The sequence below is a fragment of the Danaus plexippus genome (genome assembly GCF_018135715.1).
Source record: "Danaus plexippus chromosome 9 unlocalized genomic scaffold, MEX_DaPlex mxdp_24, whole genome shotgun sequence".
Taxonomy (NCBI): Eukaryota; Metazoa; Arthropoda; class Insecta; order Lepidoptera; family Nymphalidae; genus Danaus; species Danaus plexippus.
This window is the reverse complement of record NW_026869847.1, coordinates 2318004-2335295: the sequence shown is the minus strand read 5'-3', so window position 1 is coordinate 2335295 and position 17292 is coordinate 2318004. Positions and strand designations below refer to the sequence as shown.

The following is a 17292-nucleotide window of genomic DNA, read 5'->3' as shown; positions in this document are numbered from 1 at the left end:
TGTATAATATAACAACCTGCCTTTAATGTTTCTCTGCTCTATTGAACCGTGATAAGTGTGCCCGCCTTTATAACTAAGACATTGATTCCTAATGGACCTTTTCAGTTTGAATTTCATAGTCCTATTGTCTTATGTTCAATATATCAAGTACATATTTTATTTGTGTAATGACTCAATTTTTATGGTACATATAACTGTGAGTATAGTCCAGTCTGATGGACATAGAATATAGTCTTAGAATCGTTCAAAGTCTGATTAAATTCGCGTTTTAACCTTTTTGAAATCACGATTATCAGAGACGCGTTTCCGTAAAATCTTGTTTGATTTAAAATATAAAAGAAATATAATAGTTGAATCATTTCATAGATGCCGACATATTAGACAGGTCATTCTTTTTTTTCATTACGTCTAGTGAAGTTTTCTTATAACAGTTGTACATACAACGACATCACCAATTGATAAACGGTCATTAATTAAGAAAATTGCTTCGATCTGATTGATGCGTTATGTTAAATCCATGCTACGTTTAGGTATCCGGTTTTGGTGAGTGTCATTAATCGTTTCAATTGTAAACAAGCCCGTATGGCGGCGCCGGAGTCGGTGAGTCATATAATCGCAATGTGGGCCGGCTCAGGGCATTGTGCCGCGGCACAGTCGAGAGTCAGTTGCGAGTAGGTTGCTATGATTGTATGTTAAGGAGGCGCAGGCGTCGCAGCAGGCGCCCCGACGCCGACGCGAGAAAGTCAACCGACCGATCCACCCGACCGACATCCAGAATATTGAATCTCTATATGAACGTCGAGTATAGTTTTCTATTTACAGTTCGCAATCTTCGGCTTGAATTTTAATCGGCCCGGCATTTTTGCATTGAGATTCAAGGTCGATATGAACGTTAGACCGGCTCCGGTCAAGGATATCATACAGACATCAAACAAAGACTATACCTACTATTATTTTTGAGGCCTATATTTAACTATGATTAAAAGTCTACGAACTATATTATGTTTTTGTCTGATTTCAATCTTTTATGACGGCAATTTAGTATTGAGAAGAACATAATTCACAATTTTTGTATTAAATACATTCATTACTGTCATTAGTAAACAGTATAAAAATATATGTTCGTCTATATCTCAATTCGGTTCCATGTTAATGGTTAAGGAAGTGCAGCAGATGTTCCACATCAGAGACGGGCTTGTTCTGTGAACTTTATCTGGTCTTTTGACTCTCACGATTTACGTCGTGATGACTCGTACCACAGATCCACGACATGATAGCATTTAATCTATTTCCAGTCTCCTATTACTCGATATCCACCTGAGATGTCTATTATAATACGGTATTGAATTTACCGAAAGATTGTAGGGATTTTACAGCGAAATAAATTTCCATTTTAACATTTTATTTATTTTATTACAAAATCAACTTTAGTATTTCATGTTTGACCACAATGTCTTGAACTTTAACGCTCCGCAGACATCTTTGAATGTGATATTACCAATTCTGTCTAGATCAATCGAACTAACTCCTTGGTTACATCTCAGTTCGTCATTGCTAAGTTTTAGGGATTGTTAAAATGTTCAATATAGGAATAACCCTGAGCCTTGACCCGACGTAGGCGGGAGACAATGTATTTTTATCTGGTGGGTCAACGACCGCGTTAAAGTGTCTTATAAAATTGCAACACATTCGTATTGTGGTTCGTTAGAAAGAAACGGCGCATCATTGCACATGAGTGAATTAACGTTTGTTTTCGACGTTAGTTTTAATTTCAACGTCTATATAAAACACGTCGAGCGACCAATTACAAATAGTTAATTGGATGTTAGTGCGGAAATAACGTTTTTGATTGACCGTCTGGGGTGTTATGATGAAACACCGCACTGCAGCCTGCAGCAGGAGATGAGAACAGACCTGCGCACTAGTACAGTCCTATTGCAATGCTGGAGTGAAAGCGGAACATACTAAAAGCGATTAAGATATTAAATTGGCATCACAAGACTGTTGCATTTTTATGCAAATCATAATTTGCATGTAATCGCGTAAACGGCTGTATATCAGTTTCTTTTCTGCCAGCTGTTGCCACTTTAATGTAAATTTCTTTTTATTATTATTTTCGAGTGTTTTATAAATTGTCGTGACTCATTTCAAAATTGTCTTGAGTCATTTTTTTTACGTCCCTTTTTTTATCTTATCGGTTTTATTTACCGTATATTTTTTTAATTAGGCAACAGTACAGTTATTAACTTATTATGCAATAAAAAAATCCTGTTTACTTCTCACAAATGTATGAAAAAATAACAAAAATATTAGCGTTTTTTATCCGCGTACAAAAATAAATGCTCGAGTATTTCGCCGTATTGTTATAGAACCTTTTTTTTAAATTTTTTATCTCACAACTGACCCCGTCACTTCAATATATTAAAATGAACTCCAGTACACGGGATTTGCATTAGGACTTGGGAGAGATTTGCATAAGTAAATAGATTTTTATCTGTAAAACGCATACATTAAGTTTATTCCATGTGTAATTTAAGGCAAAAATATAGGATACTTCATAAAAAACTTTTCTGTGTCATTATTTATTATTAATTGTGACTTTAGAGGTGATGTAATATTTTTTAAAAATAATTTAATTCAAAGGTTTTATTTAAAAACTTTGTCTTTATATGGTCTTGAATGTATGACGCGAAGTAAACTATTCGATATATTATGTATTGAAGTATCGCATAGCTATGATTTCTATTCGTCTAGCGAGCGAGGTCGCCGTCCGGGACACGTGATTATAGCTTCCTATTACAAACGAGATTAAAGGAAATCGTGATATAAAACCAGACGGAACATTAATTTAATGTACTATTACTTATAATATTAACGTAACATGCAATAATTGATATATTTTTTTTACGGCTTTGTGCAGTCGCATAGATAAAAGCTGATAATTGTGAGCCCAATATAATGCGGTACGAATAATAATAGCGTTATCGTTACCAGGAATATTTTGTATTAGAGTGAAAATCGATATTGCGAATTTATTAAAAAGATACACAGACCACACAGATAACGAGTGTAGTGTTAGAATTAATTAAATCGTTGTCTGTTATGGAAGAATATCAATTGTTTTCCTATAAATGGAAATGGTAATGTTTGCCAAACTACGAATGATGCATCACGTTGTTTTTTTTTGTATGATTTCGTATTCACTTAAGGAAATATATGAACGTTGCCAGTTCTGATCTCATTCTCGCAAAAGAAACTGTTTATTTTGGCAGACGCTGTGCTGTCTCTATATTTTGCGTCCAAAAACACGTTAACACGTTTTAAAGCAATGATAAATTAAATAAATGTTGTGAATTTATGGACTTTTTGATATAATAATGTAAACAATTTGCTGAATTATGGTCACTGTAGTTGGAAAGATATGGAAATCTCTCTCCCCGTGATCACGGTTGCTGAAAAGTAACCGAAACGTCGGGAGTATATAGTTTTTTAAACCAATAAAATACGCGTAGTGATACGAAAAATATTAGTTTCATTTAAATGAATACTCGCGAAAGTCTTAGATGTCATTAGAAATGGAAATGTCTGAACGTCACACACGATGAACACTTTATTACAAGCATGAGTAATCTTGCACTGATCGATGGCCGGAGAATCCAACGCATAAGGAAGACCAGACCAGACGATTGTAATGGTCGATGTTATTGAATAGAATATTCTGCGTCTGTATATCTTTAAGAAATAATTTTGTATCGGAGCCGATGGAATATTTTCAATATTGTATTACCAGCGGAAAGTCTGAAATTGAAATAAATGAATTGATGTGTATACAGGAAAGGTTGTATATAATATGCACGAATTGTTTCCCGTGTCCCACGTTCGTTCGACCCGATTCTCATCTTTCACACGGACTGTTAAATTCTGTTGTAATTTTAGTAGTTTTGAATGTTTGCCGTCCATTGTCGCATTGTTTAACTGTGAGATCAGCAGTTAGCGCAACATCCACATTCTCTTTTAAGTGGTCTGCTTGACGCGTGCCATAAGTTTTAATGAGTAAACGTATTGTCACGTCTCTGTATAATATTTTCTTTTTATTATTATTATGGTTTGTTTAAGAAATTATTAAGTCAATTACGCTCATTTAGATAAACACAATGTACAAATTAAAGTGAGATCGTATGTTATATCCAACTGCGGTGACATGTTTATATATAAAATATTTTTAGAAAAGTTTTCCATTTTTTCATAAGCATGCCTCATATATGTTAGCTTTTTTTCCTATTTCATTTTTCAAAAAGCTGCGGACACATGGGGCGGGCAACCTTTCAATTTGTAGGCAGCCGAAGTGCGGCGCCGCGACTGGCGCTTGAGCGTTCGTTAATTAGAGGACGTCAGGTCGCAGAGTTTATACCATTTATATTTTCTATAACTCTTCCTAGTTCCGCACCCTCTGGCAAACTAACGGTCAACTGATGAAAGAGTACACACATAACGTGTACACAGCCAACATAGTGTAACAGACTCATACTTACTTACGTACGAGCTTAATTTTTTTGTGTACAATTTGTCATTACTATGGAGGGATTTGGATTTGGATGACATGTACTAACACCAGTTTCGATTAATTAATTTCTATTTTAAAATTGTTCTTATTCTAGCAGAGAAAGCAATTATTTTAAATGTATGTTAAGATACTTGTTTCATTTAAAATCAAAACAGTCCTTTGAAGTAAATCAATATCGTAAGAGTATACACTAAGGGATCAGCTATAAGATATATCCTTGAAAGCTCTCTTATGAGATGCCCTCTATTTGTCCCGTGTCTAGAGTCTCGACGTGAAGGCCTCACTACGTAGACATGCCGACGTCCGTTAAGTGGCTATTTTGTTTTCCTAAGATAATGTGTCTGTAAACATCAGCCCCTCACAGCGATCTCTGAGCCCATTGGCTTGCGTTAGATTAACACTTCAAACTACGAGTGGTTCTGATCCAATTAAAAACACTCTATATACTGATTTATTTAATTTTGTAACCAGTCGACTGATAATTTTAAATCAATGTATGTGATGCAACGAGTCTGTCGATGTATTATGTATATTTAGTCCAGAGTCTAATTCGAGACCCCGTTACACACACGTGAGCAGTTTCTAACTTGCCTCAAATTCAATTGCTTGTTTATAATATTCTGATTCGATACCGTTTGATGGATTTATTACGTCCTTTACGTTTAAATACGTCAATGTTATGATGTATCTATATCTTTAGATGATAATGGAATGCTATGAATGGTACCATCAATTCATAAAATCTATTTGAGATGAAATTACATTTCTTCCTATTTATTTTCTGTAAGTGCTGGTTACTTAATGTAGTTAGTTGGTTGTTGAGAATAGGTGGTTGTATTGATGTGTTTATATATAGAACCTACTGTGCAAGTAGCTGAATAGTTGGCTGAAGTTTGGAGTGGAAGCTGCCGGCGGGGGCAGCCTCCCTTACTTTTCAGGCACAGAAATTGAACTCGACCCCTCAAAGCAATCTTTTCCTATTTACTTTAATATGAATGCACCTGAATTTCACAGAACCTTTTTGACATTTTTATTTTAAATATATTTTTTATGAGACGCGGTTATTTTTATTGATTAACTAAAATCATATGAATGTCAATATGATATATTATAAAAAACTAAAATTCACAAATGATAATGCAAATACCTACTGTCGTAATAAATATATTACTTATTTACTTGTCCGTATACATTAAGTCGACCTAAGTACTACTTATAATGGAGACATTACCGACAGTTTTGTTGTTAGTCGTAAGTTGCAGCTAAACGGAGGAATCTACCGTAAAATTGCACTCAATTCACCTCCCAGCCTCCCCTTATTTGACAATCCCATTACGGATCCAACGTTTCCCATGTAGAATACAGTCTAGAGAGTATTATATTTGTACATATACTGAACCCCTTCTGCCCTAACTTTTTATATTGTATTTCTCGTTTTAATGCTACTCTGTTAATTCCCTCATTACTTATTACGGTACAGGTGCGTTGGTAAGTATTGGTAATCCGTTTTTGTCTTTGCTGTTGTAACAATAGCCGGCGGCGGCACATTCCATCCGTGTCACCGTTACTTTGACCATAGTAATCGATGCAATCATCGTCTTTTACTATGCCTATTGCCTTTTAAAAATATATCTATATTTACTGTATAGAACGTACCGTATAAACTTATTTAATACCTTTACCCTTTACAATGTAGAAGTGGTTTTTTTTTATAATTGCATTTAAACTTTGGAATAAATTTAAAAATATAGAAATAAATTTTCGTTTGAGTTTCATGATTCATAGTCCGTGTTTCTAGACGGATTATTCACACATAACACCTGTGAACTAAACGTAATGATTATTACTTATAAGAAGTAAATTGGTAAGGAATCTCTTCACGTGGTATCTATATACACCTTACGATTATATACTGACATTTAAAACTATCACTCTATAGGTGACAAATATAAAAAACTACGTATCAATTATATTAATAGTCATACATGTCAGTATCTGATAGGACGATGCTAGACGTGGTTGGCAACGATCCAGATAAAACAGATAAAAAGGCAAAGGGCGGTGGCGATGACCGCGCCCCGAAATAGCGGGCAAAGTCAAGGCGTGTAGCTACACCTCGAGGCCCTAGTCGAACAGATCGCGCTGGAACATCACATTAATACCTCTAAAGGATAATATTTCAAAACAATTAAGCCACTCCTTCAAACGGGAGTGTTTCATTATACAGCAAAAAACCTAATTACATTTTATTTACATGACTTATTATTTCTAGAACAATGACGCAATTCGACCTTAAAAACAAAAGCTACTTTCACGCAACACACAATGTAAAATAATCGTTCCACGATGGTCCTGGAGTTTGAAAACGGAACCGGGTCGATAGTACTCAGCGAAAAGCTCGCTCCGTTTTTTCTTGACGCTCGTATTCATCCCGACACGTGACAGAGGTTAATTTGAAATTCAATTTAGATCATTTAGTATCCGACACATACTATAGCATAGGTTAGAATGGGGACAATAGAAAATGTGAGTCATGCGACTCGAGACTGAACAAGGACATCCTCGATGTCTAAGTTGTGGCAAATGGAAACATAAACATCGTTGCTCCACATCCGACCGTTGTAAGCAGCATTGTGCCGCAACGGATTGCAGACATAATAGAGTTCGCAACAAACTTAGTCCTAGATGACACGACGACTTTTAAGTTATTGTAACATTGGCAAGCCGTTCTCTTAAATTATATAATTTTTGTTATAGATGACGTGAAGGCGGTGACGAACACGCTAGTGAGACAGGCCAAGGAGCATAAATCCCAAGACAATATCACAGTGATCGTGGTGTTCCTGAAGGACCCGCGTGACATTGCCGCCGACTGCCCGCCCATGGACCTTGGGTATGTGACATTAAACGTACATATTTAAATAAAACTATGACTCACGGATTCACTATGCAATTTTTATAATGTTCCTTTATTCCCGTGATCATGCGCACACAAAATAAAAGTGTCTGTCAGTTGCTATCGTTTTTTGTCATCTACCTGCAACGAACTCCTAATTTGACAGAATACTGCTCCAGAGTAGATATATTTAAATGCATCCAGATGTACGTAGAATGCATTAGCAGTATCTTGAGGTCTGGTAGTGCGAGAGGATTCCAGGTGTTTGACACTGGCCATCTTTATTAAAGTTAACAAGTTTTTTAATTTAATAGGTTCAAGGCAAAATTATATAGTTATAGATAAAGCAAGTTTAAAAATATATTAAACCGGAATTATAATACAATTATAAATAAATTCGAAATTAACAACACTTTTATTTCGTCTTCCCACGAACACGACTGTTGTGGAAGGAATTGAGTTATTTACTGCTTAATAAAATCTCACCTGCCTTCATTCCTGTCTCAAAGTTTTGTAAAACATATTATCCTACTTTCTCAGTACAATATATTTAAATAGTATGGGAATTCTGAAAAGTATGATTACAGCTTTAATGATAACATAAATTCCACTTCCACATTTCGACCCTCGAACTAAGCCCTTAATATGTAATACATACAACATACGGATAATTTTTTTTGTGGTCTTATTTTCTATACAAAGCATCACCCCTTTTTTATATGGCTTCAGCGCTTCGTCGTCTAACAAAATTTTATATTGTATGTGTAAAAATGTGGAATTTCCAAGCCGTGCAGTGAATTTCTGTTATAAAATACTTTGATCCATTAATTAGTACATAAAGCGCTGCCAAATAATGTATTTGTATACAGCGGTTTGCTTAATGGCTTGAAACTTTTTTATAATACTTGGTTTAAATACATATATTTATTAATTGCTCAATATTCCCAAGTTAGAAAGTGATATGTATTAGGGAAAACGGCTCGTGTGACTGGTTCTAGTCATAGTTTCAAACTTATTTGTATCATTTTTATTTTACAATTTAAAATTAGTACACTATAAAATATGTTTATATAAAACATGTACATTATTTGAAATATTATCTTTATTTATGTCAGATAATAAATTTAATATGTTAAGAAATTAGATCAATTTAATTTTATACAGGCTGGAGAACGCGGTGGTAAATCCACCACCGTTTGTCGTGGAGAATGAGGCTTGTAAGGTTTTAGAGGGTGGTGGTTGTATACCAGACAACGGGGTCTCGGACAGTGACAGCGACGACCTCGGCCCGGAGACGGCCGTGGATCAGGACCTGGATATGGACGAGAACCAGGAGCAAGCTCCGCCCGCAGAAACACGTCACCCGGGTTAGTATTATGTCATGGCAGGTTTTCAGGGTATACTCGAAAAGTAGTCAGCCTATAGGATAAACTTTGAAGGTTGAAGATCAGAATTTCGCTGCAGACATTCCTCGCAACCTGACGTAGCGTTACGCATATTCCTTCCTCATACGAACAGCAAAAGGTTTGGTACACCTTGCCAGCTTCTGTTTTACCTTTCAATTATAATCTTGTTGTTCTCAAGGCTAGAGTGAAAATACTATTATTGTGATAGTGCCTCAACCACTTCCAGCTCTATTTTAACCAACCAGGTGATATTCAAGCACTATCGTGCCAGAATTAGAAAAATGTATATCACTCTGACTAGACAGGAAAAAGGACTTCATTTGGCAATAGATAATAGACTCGGAAGTAATATTATAGACTTGGAACGATATGTGGTTAGTAGCAACTAGAATGTATTATTCCGTAGGTTCCAAATTCGAATTCCGTTCGTGTCTATGAATTCAACATGTCGTATGTCTGTATTAAAAAAAAGAAAATAACAAAATTCCTCACATTATATCCTTTATTGATTTTTGATGTTAACTACAAGAATTTTATCAAATTAACGATAGGTATTTTTCATTTTGAATATTTTTTTTAGTAAATAATATTTATTTATGACTATTTAGCCCAATTCGATTTTAGTGATATATTTTTTTAGCATTGTGTGTAAGAATTCTTATCAATGCGACTGTAACTGCCCGACAAATAGTTTAAATAGCTGACCTTGGTACAGAAGTGACTTGGGGGCATTTGGATATGTCGAGGTCATCACAGCCTTTTTATATACGTATGAAGAAATTTTTAAAACAAATGTCATATTTTATTACAAAGTTAATATGAACTCGGCTTATCTTAAATAAAGCTTTTATATAGTTTTTCCCTATATTGAATAATTTACATGCACATAATTTATCGTGACAAAACCACACATAGTTGGGAAAAAATATTTAAACGGTTTAGAAGTGAAATTGTTGACATAATAATATATTACACATAAATATATATATAATATAGTCTGTCAGTAGTTGCAGAGAGGATTATATGCAAAAGTTATAAATAATTTTAATACCCATAATAACGAGCCGGCATCCCTGAATAGTGCGCGCCCCTCTCACCGGCCGGCCCGTGCCGCGTTCGTCCCTCTTCACCCTTCACCTCTCTCCCCGCGCCCGCCCGCGGCCGCCAACCGGCCATCAGTCGTACATCGAACGTTCTTGGGTATTGTATATCCCTTTACCGACTTGTCAGTTACAGTGAATCGGCTATTGTCTGCTGTTTAGCGTCTTAAACACGCTATTTTCATACGATAATAAGTGCAGTGCTGTTTACCGTTTACGGTACGTGATTTTTTGATGAATATTTTTAAATATTTACCCTCAAAATAGTCAGTGTATGGTTATTTCTGTGTTGATTCATGCTGAGCAGTGTTCTGGAAATAGATCGGTCTCACTGAGGCGCATCCCTCCTTGGTCTGCTAAAGGATCTTCGCAGTCCGTGGGTTATGTGGCATATTTTTGACTACTTAAATATCCATTCCTGAGGAGCCGGGCGTGGTGACTACGAGTCTTACTTGAAATGGCGTCCGGAAAGTTTTTGCTAGTTTAAAATCGCGACCGGTGTATATCGGCTCTGGCATGTGGCTTCGTCGACCTATTAAAAATATTACTGAAAGTATTATTCTCGTGGGACTAATACGTCCATGTCTAGATAATAATTTAATTATGATATGTGATCAAATAAGGGTGTGTCTAACACCTGTTGATTTGAAACACTGAGAGGGTAGCATCGCGTGATCACCTTGTGCTTACAGATAGTATATAACATACAAGTAACGGGCTAATTCATTTCAACAGTGGATTCGAGCCACGTTGATGGCAACTTGGTGGATAATGTAGCTGAGAGTGGCGAGGAGTCCGAAGACGAGTGGAATTACTATAAAGGAGAAGGTGAACACGAACGTGAACAAATCACCAGCGAAGAGGACCGAGAAATACCTCGTTCAGAAACACCTTGTCAGGATAATGTGAGTTTGTAGAACGTAAACACTGCCTAACTTCAGTAAAAATATGTATAATTCCTTTTATTATACTAAATATCATTCTATAATGTATATAGGTTTTTGAAGAAGAATTCGTCGTTGTCACTAAATATATACGATGTTTTGAATCAACGCATTCTATGAAATGCCATGTTTTAATATACTATTGGTACATAAATTTATACTGGTGTGAATGTTTGTTTGTGTAACAGGAAATAAAGTGTGCAATTTGAGTTGTTTCTATGTTGCTCATATACAAAGTAATTTAAATCATATTACTAAGACTTCCTGGTAACATTTGGTGGTCCCAGCTTTAATCTTTTCTAAGACATGTTATTTATTTGAAATCATTCAGTCTACGTGGGAGAGCAGTTCAGCAGACATGAACAGTTCTCCTCTGAACCCTGACGCGCCAGTGTTCGTCCCCGGCGGTGTGGCCGGATCGGATGTTCTGCTGGCAGAGTCACCTCGCAAACCTCTACCCATAGATGATATAGAACTGGTTGACGAACAACAGTTTCAGACAGAAGCTGTTATCAGACCGGCTGAACTACAAGACTGTGAGCTTAATGGACATCATGTGAGTTCTGTTATAGAAAAAAAAAAAATATTTTAATTATTACATTACTATTTTATTTATTTGCAGAGCATTATTGACAGTGTACGTTTTTTACAGAATATTTCTATGGAGGGTGTTATAGAACATGCAAACGGCGACAAAAATGAAATGGATAGCATGGGTTTTGGCTTTAATGTGGGGATAGATCAGAAGCAAAATGATACAAGTTTCACCCAAGAGTTTGAGAGGATACAGAAGGATACTACGGATTTCTGCAATATCCAGGTCAGTGAATTTTTTTTATTATATGAAGAATATATACTTAACTCATAAGTAATATAGGAGAGAATAAAATTTAATTTTCCTTTAAAAACATTTAACATAACAATTGTCACATTTCTAATACTTACAGGTATTATATATTGGCTTTCAGTGGATAGTTTCAATTCAATAAAATGGTATATTAAATACACTTTTACCAATATGTATGCAGTTAACATAAAGTATAGTTTAACTGAATATCACACATTTTATTTACTAGCAATAGCATTTGTTTAACAAAAGCTTTGTGTGTCAATCTTTTTCCTCAACATCTTTGTAAATATAATTTGCATTCACTGAAAAATAAAAACTGTAACTATTAAACTTTACAGTACATAAATGTGTAATAAAAAAAGTAAAAGATCTATTAATAGTTCGGAAATGTTGTTATCAGATTCATTTAAAAAGGGAAGATTACATACATACATACCTATTCTAACGACGTCACTAAGAAATACTAAGTTTAAAGAATATTTTCACGTCTGAGAAAGTTGTAGAAAGAATGTCTTCCATCTATTATGATTAAAAAATGTTACGTAAAAAACATTCCATTCTCTCGGAAAATTTTGTTAAGCGCCATTACAGTTGATAGATTAAAGATTAAATATGATAATATTTTCAGAAACTCGCATTATAATCCTGAAAAATAACTGCAATCAAAAAGATAAAAAAAAAATATATTGAAAGTTAAAACATTATTGTTACATTACTATGTCACAAGGCTGTATAAGAATTTCAAAAAGTTCTGTAAAAACTAGTTCTAAAATACAATATACATATTTCAAATATAATAAATAATTTGTTAATATTTTTAAATACATTAGAAGTTTTAATCATCAGTTCAAGTAATTGAATCTACAGGTTACCTTTTTAGTTAAATAGATTTGTAATTAAGCAGAATTACAATATAATTCCAGGTATTCCAAGCCCACACGGAATCAAATCCATTTAGTGACCATGGAGATGATGAACTGTTTGAAAGACTGAAGAATAAAGAAAGGGATCCAATGAGCATGAGCTTCTATCAGGAGAAAGATGATGACACCTGTGAAAGATTCGGGAAAATTGAATCTAATGTGGATCTGAATGCTGTCCAGCCTCTCCCTGAAAGTGACGAGGAAGATATTCAGCAAAATGGAATATGCCTTGTTAAAAATGAGAAAGACAAAGAAAATTTGTGCCCTGACGAAAAATCTGATCTGTTTAGTCTTAATGAAAATTTGGATGAACCAAATAACGATATTTTAAGATTTGATGACAGATCAGACATTGTAGCGAATAATGTTCAAAATTTAGGTAATTTTGTTGATTTTACTATCAATAATACCAATAATATGCAAGGTTACAACACAGAATATGACTGCATTAATCAACAAGAAACAGTTGCTCAAACAGACACGCCAGAATCTCATAAACTTCTCTTTGAGCAAATTCCCGAGATACCAGATGGTAAAAGTTCAGAACTAGGTTTCAATAACGAAGATCTGTTAGATCCTTCTGAAAGTGAAAGTAACATAAGAGCAATTACACCACAAGAAGAAGACGAGTCCCAGGACGTAGAGCTGGATCTTAAACTAGACGAAAATAACACGGGTCAAGAGAAGGATTGTTCAGCTGAAATTCCAGAAATAAAACTGGAATCAGGTGATAACTTTGAAGTGGTGGATGATTTGAAATCACAGTCTCTACACGCGTCGCCTTCTCCTGTGCCTAGTGAATCGCCTTTGCCTAATGAATCGAGTACATTCCAAGCAGAGTTCTCATCACACCAAGAAACATCAATACCCCAAGAGCTATCGTCACCACGACAATCCCCGATGCCGCAAGAGCGCTCTCTGTTTGGAGAATCTCCTTTGCCGCAATCATCTCCGATTCCGCAGGAGACTTCTTTGTTTGGAGAATCTCCTTTGCCACAAAAATCTCCGATTCCGCAAGAGTCTTCTCTGTTACGAGAGTCTCCTTTGCCACGGGAGTCGCCTTTGCCACGAGAGTCTTCTGTTCCCAGCGAGTCACCTGTAATGCAAGAATCCCTCTTGCAGCGACAGTCTCCAATGCCTTGCGAGTCTCCTGTACAACAAGAATCTTTGCCTCGTGAATCTCCACTAATTGCAGAACCTTCGCCGATTTGTTCCCCATTGCCTCAAGACATTTTACAGCGCGAATCTCCTGCGCCACGAGAATCTGTGCTGTGTGACTCCCCAGTGCCGCAAGAAACTCAACAGCGTGAGTCTCCTATGCCGCAGGAATCTTCACTGCCAGCTTCCCCATTACCGACGGAAAAATTACCGCTCGATTCCCCAGTGCTTCAAGAATCTCTACTAAACGAGTCACCTGTGCCACAGGAATCTTCACTGCCAGTTTCCCCATTACCGACAGAAAAATTACCGCTCGATTCCTCAGTGCTACAAGAATCTCTACTAAACGAGTCACCCGTGCCACAAGAACCGTTACCGCAAGAGTCTATATCACCAGAAGGTTCTTTACAGCGCCAATCTCCTCTTCCGCAAGAGTCCTTACTGTGTGAGTCCCAATACAACAAGAATCGACATTGAAGTGTGAACCACCACTATCAACTGAAATTCTTGTACCAACAGATGTCAAACCAGTAACATCGCCGTTGCCTATAGAATCTAATGAACCTTCCGAAGAAATGGAAACTCCTATAACGTCCTTGAAAGAAAAAGAAAACCTAGTACCAGTGGAGTCTCCCGAACCAGCAAAGTCGCCGATGCCTACGCAATCCCCTGTCGAAGCGCTATCACCAGTTCCACAGGATGAAAGACAACCTGAACCTGCAGAGATTCCATTACCAAGAGAATCTCCTTTGCTGTCTGAGTCTCCAGTTCCGGAGGAGCCCATTAAAGATTCGTTATTTAGTGTAGATACACAAAACGCTACATCTGAGAAGATTACTGACATCCAAGAGAACCCCGAAATGGTTGAAGTAAAGGAAGAATTAGCCATTGATAACGTTACAGAAAATATTTCACCTATCCCAGACGAAAAGGAAGAATTGGACAAACAAGATGACATATTAAGTAAATCACCTCAACCTGAACAAAAAGTAGAAGAATCCATTCTCTCTTCCTTCGAATGTAAAGAAACACATAAAGAAGAACAAGAAGCGGTTCTCTCACCTGAACCAGTGTCTGATGTACATGACAACGATGCTTTGAAGGCAGAGGAACCGGCGCTCTGTGACCAAGAAAACGTACAGAGTGAATTAACTCTCGAAGCTTCCAGCTTTTCTCAAAACGAGTCCATTGTACCTTCTCAAACTGTGGAATCAATAGAAGAAAAATCGGTGACCTCTCCGGTCCCAGCTGTCGAAGTGCCCGTGCCTGAAACAGACTACTCTAGACTTACGCCCGAAGTGGCGCAGGAAGCATTCGATCTTGAACCGAGTGAGCATGCGCCGGTACAGCTTCCCATAACCGAAACGAGTGCGCCCGCCCCCGACCTGCTACCGGACGAGCGACCACGAGCTGAACTCGTCACGGATATCGATATCGGCATACCGGAGTCCCACGCGCAGGAGATATGTGTGCCCGTGACCAACGAGATCCAGGCCGAGGAGGCGATCCGGCCCGCCACCACGCCGCCACCGACGCCAGCCGTCGAACCTCCCCAGGCGGAGCTCGGAGATGCTCCCATCGCTGCAGCAACGGCGGCCGTCGCAGCCGCTACCGCCGCCGCCGCCGTCGCTGCAACCAAGACCTCGCCGACTAAAAAATCACCCACGACTCCTACACCGAAGACCGATTCGCGCACTCCCAAGACCGCTTCCAAAACAACGGCCGCTCGAACCTCCGTCTCTGCGACTAAGAAGCTCGCCCCGACTCCGTCTACGACGACACCCCGTTCCCCTGCTCCACGTACTTCCGTCGCCGCCGCCAAGGCGTCTCCCGCCCCACGAGCTTCTCCCCGGCCAGCATCCGCATCCAAACCCTCACCGAAGCCAGCAGCACCGCCAGCCGCCCGACCCGCCGCGTCCTCGGCTGCCCGTACCGCCGCCCCCGCTCCATCCAAGACGGCCGCCCCGGTTCGTGCGGCTGTCCCTCCACGCCCCGCCGCCAAGGCACCTGCTACAAAACCCGCAGCTCCCAAGCCCGCACCTCCGAAACCCGCCGCCGCCGCGAAAACGCTCGCCCCTCGTCCGGCGTCGACGACTGCACCCGCAGCCAAACCGAAAGAAACAAAACCTAAAGTTCCGGCCGCGAAGCCATTGACGAATGGAGACGTGAAGCCCGCTGCCCGCGCGACTACAGCCCGGCCCGCAGCGGCGCCGGCGGCCCGTCCGGCCGCTGCTGCACGCCCCGCGCCCCGCCCCGCCCCTCGCCCCGCAGCGCCTGCGCCGACCGCCGCCGCTCTTCCGAAGTATGTGTTATAGAATTGTATAGTCAATATCCGCTGTTGTTTTTATTAACTGACCGTTCTCGTCCTTCCCTAGGTCGGCAGCGCCCAAGCCGGCGGCCCGCGCTCCCCTGGACAAGCAGAGTAAGGATCTCGCCAATAAACGTATAACTGCTAAAGCGGCCCCGCCGAGGACTGCCACCGCTAAGGTAACTGTTGACTTTGACAACACACGTTTCATACTCGTAGCCTGTTAATACGTCAGTGTCATCGTATAACGTCTTGGTGTGTAGGCTCCTAGTGGTGTGAAGAGCGTTCCCCGAGCCGTCAAGAAGTCCGTGGACAACAAGAAGGCTTCCCCCGAGCCGCCCGTGAACGGCGTGTCCCTGAAGGCGCCCCCCAGCCCGCCGCCGGCCGACACGCAGCTGCCCGACGTCATCGCGTAGACGCTCACCGATTCCTATTATTTTCCGCTTGAATTTTGTGATTTTCTATAAGTGTATGATAGTTTTAACGACGCCTAGGTGCGGGAGACATCTCCCAATGTTTTTTTATATTATAGAGTCGCTTTTATAGATGCGCGAGTCGCGGCGGCGCGCGGCGCGTTCGCTATTATGAGTCTGTTTAGAATTTTTTATATTACCGACGAATGATCGATTTTAAATCCGGCTTTTAATTTATTTTCTTTGTATAACCGTATTATTTAAATAAAATTGTGAAGAAGGACTGAGACATCGTTTTATTTATAGTTTTATTGGAATTATGATTTATGCGTATTATAGGAATACAAAAAAGTAAAAAATTACTTAATTATTATAACATTTACTTAATGTCAATGTATACTTAAATATCATGGTGTTACAAAGAAATAATGAAATATAGCATTATATTCAAATAAATGGTTATATCACCGTCTTTTGTTTTTGTTTAATTTTGATTCACCCAGTACAGTTACCGCCAAGCTACGTGCCACGGACAGGCTGGCAACCGCTCACCCACATTTAAAGAGTGTGTGTGTGCATTGTATGTTTCGTTCGTGTCTCGTCAATAAAAGAGAATTAACTTATTAAACCATTGTGAGAAGAGATAGTTTTAATCTTTTTCTAAATTCAGCTGCTATTTCCAGTGAAAGTGGAAGAACTTGGTAGGTTTTGTGCGTTTTCGGCGAACTAA

At 38.5% G+C, this 17292-nt stretch overlaps 1 protein-coding gene across 1 annotated transcript in view; it reads left to right on the top strand.

Annotated features, from left to right (window-relative positions):
• Positions 1-17034, top strand: part of LOC116767261 (titin-like) — a 57313-nt gene extending 40279 nt beyond the window's left edge. The window contains 9 exon segments of the mRNA XM_032657518.2: positions 7322-7457; positions 8625-8827; positions 10702-10871; positions 11242-11466; positions 11563-11730; positions 12684-14286; positions 14289-16143; positions 16217-16328; positions 16413-17034. Of these exon segments, the coding sequence (XP_032513409.2) occupies positions 7322-7457; positions 8625-8827; positions 10702-10871; positions 11242-11466; positions 11563-11730; positions 12684-14286; positions 14289-16143; positions 16217-16328; positions 16413-16565 (4625 nt within the window). The 3' untranslated portion in view covers positions 16566-17034.
• Positions 17035-17292: the final 258 nt, after the last annotated feature.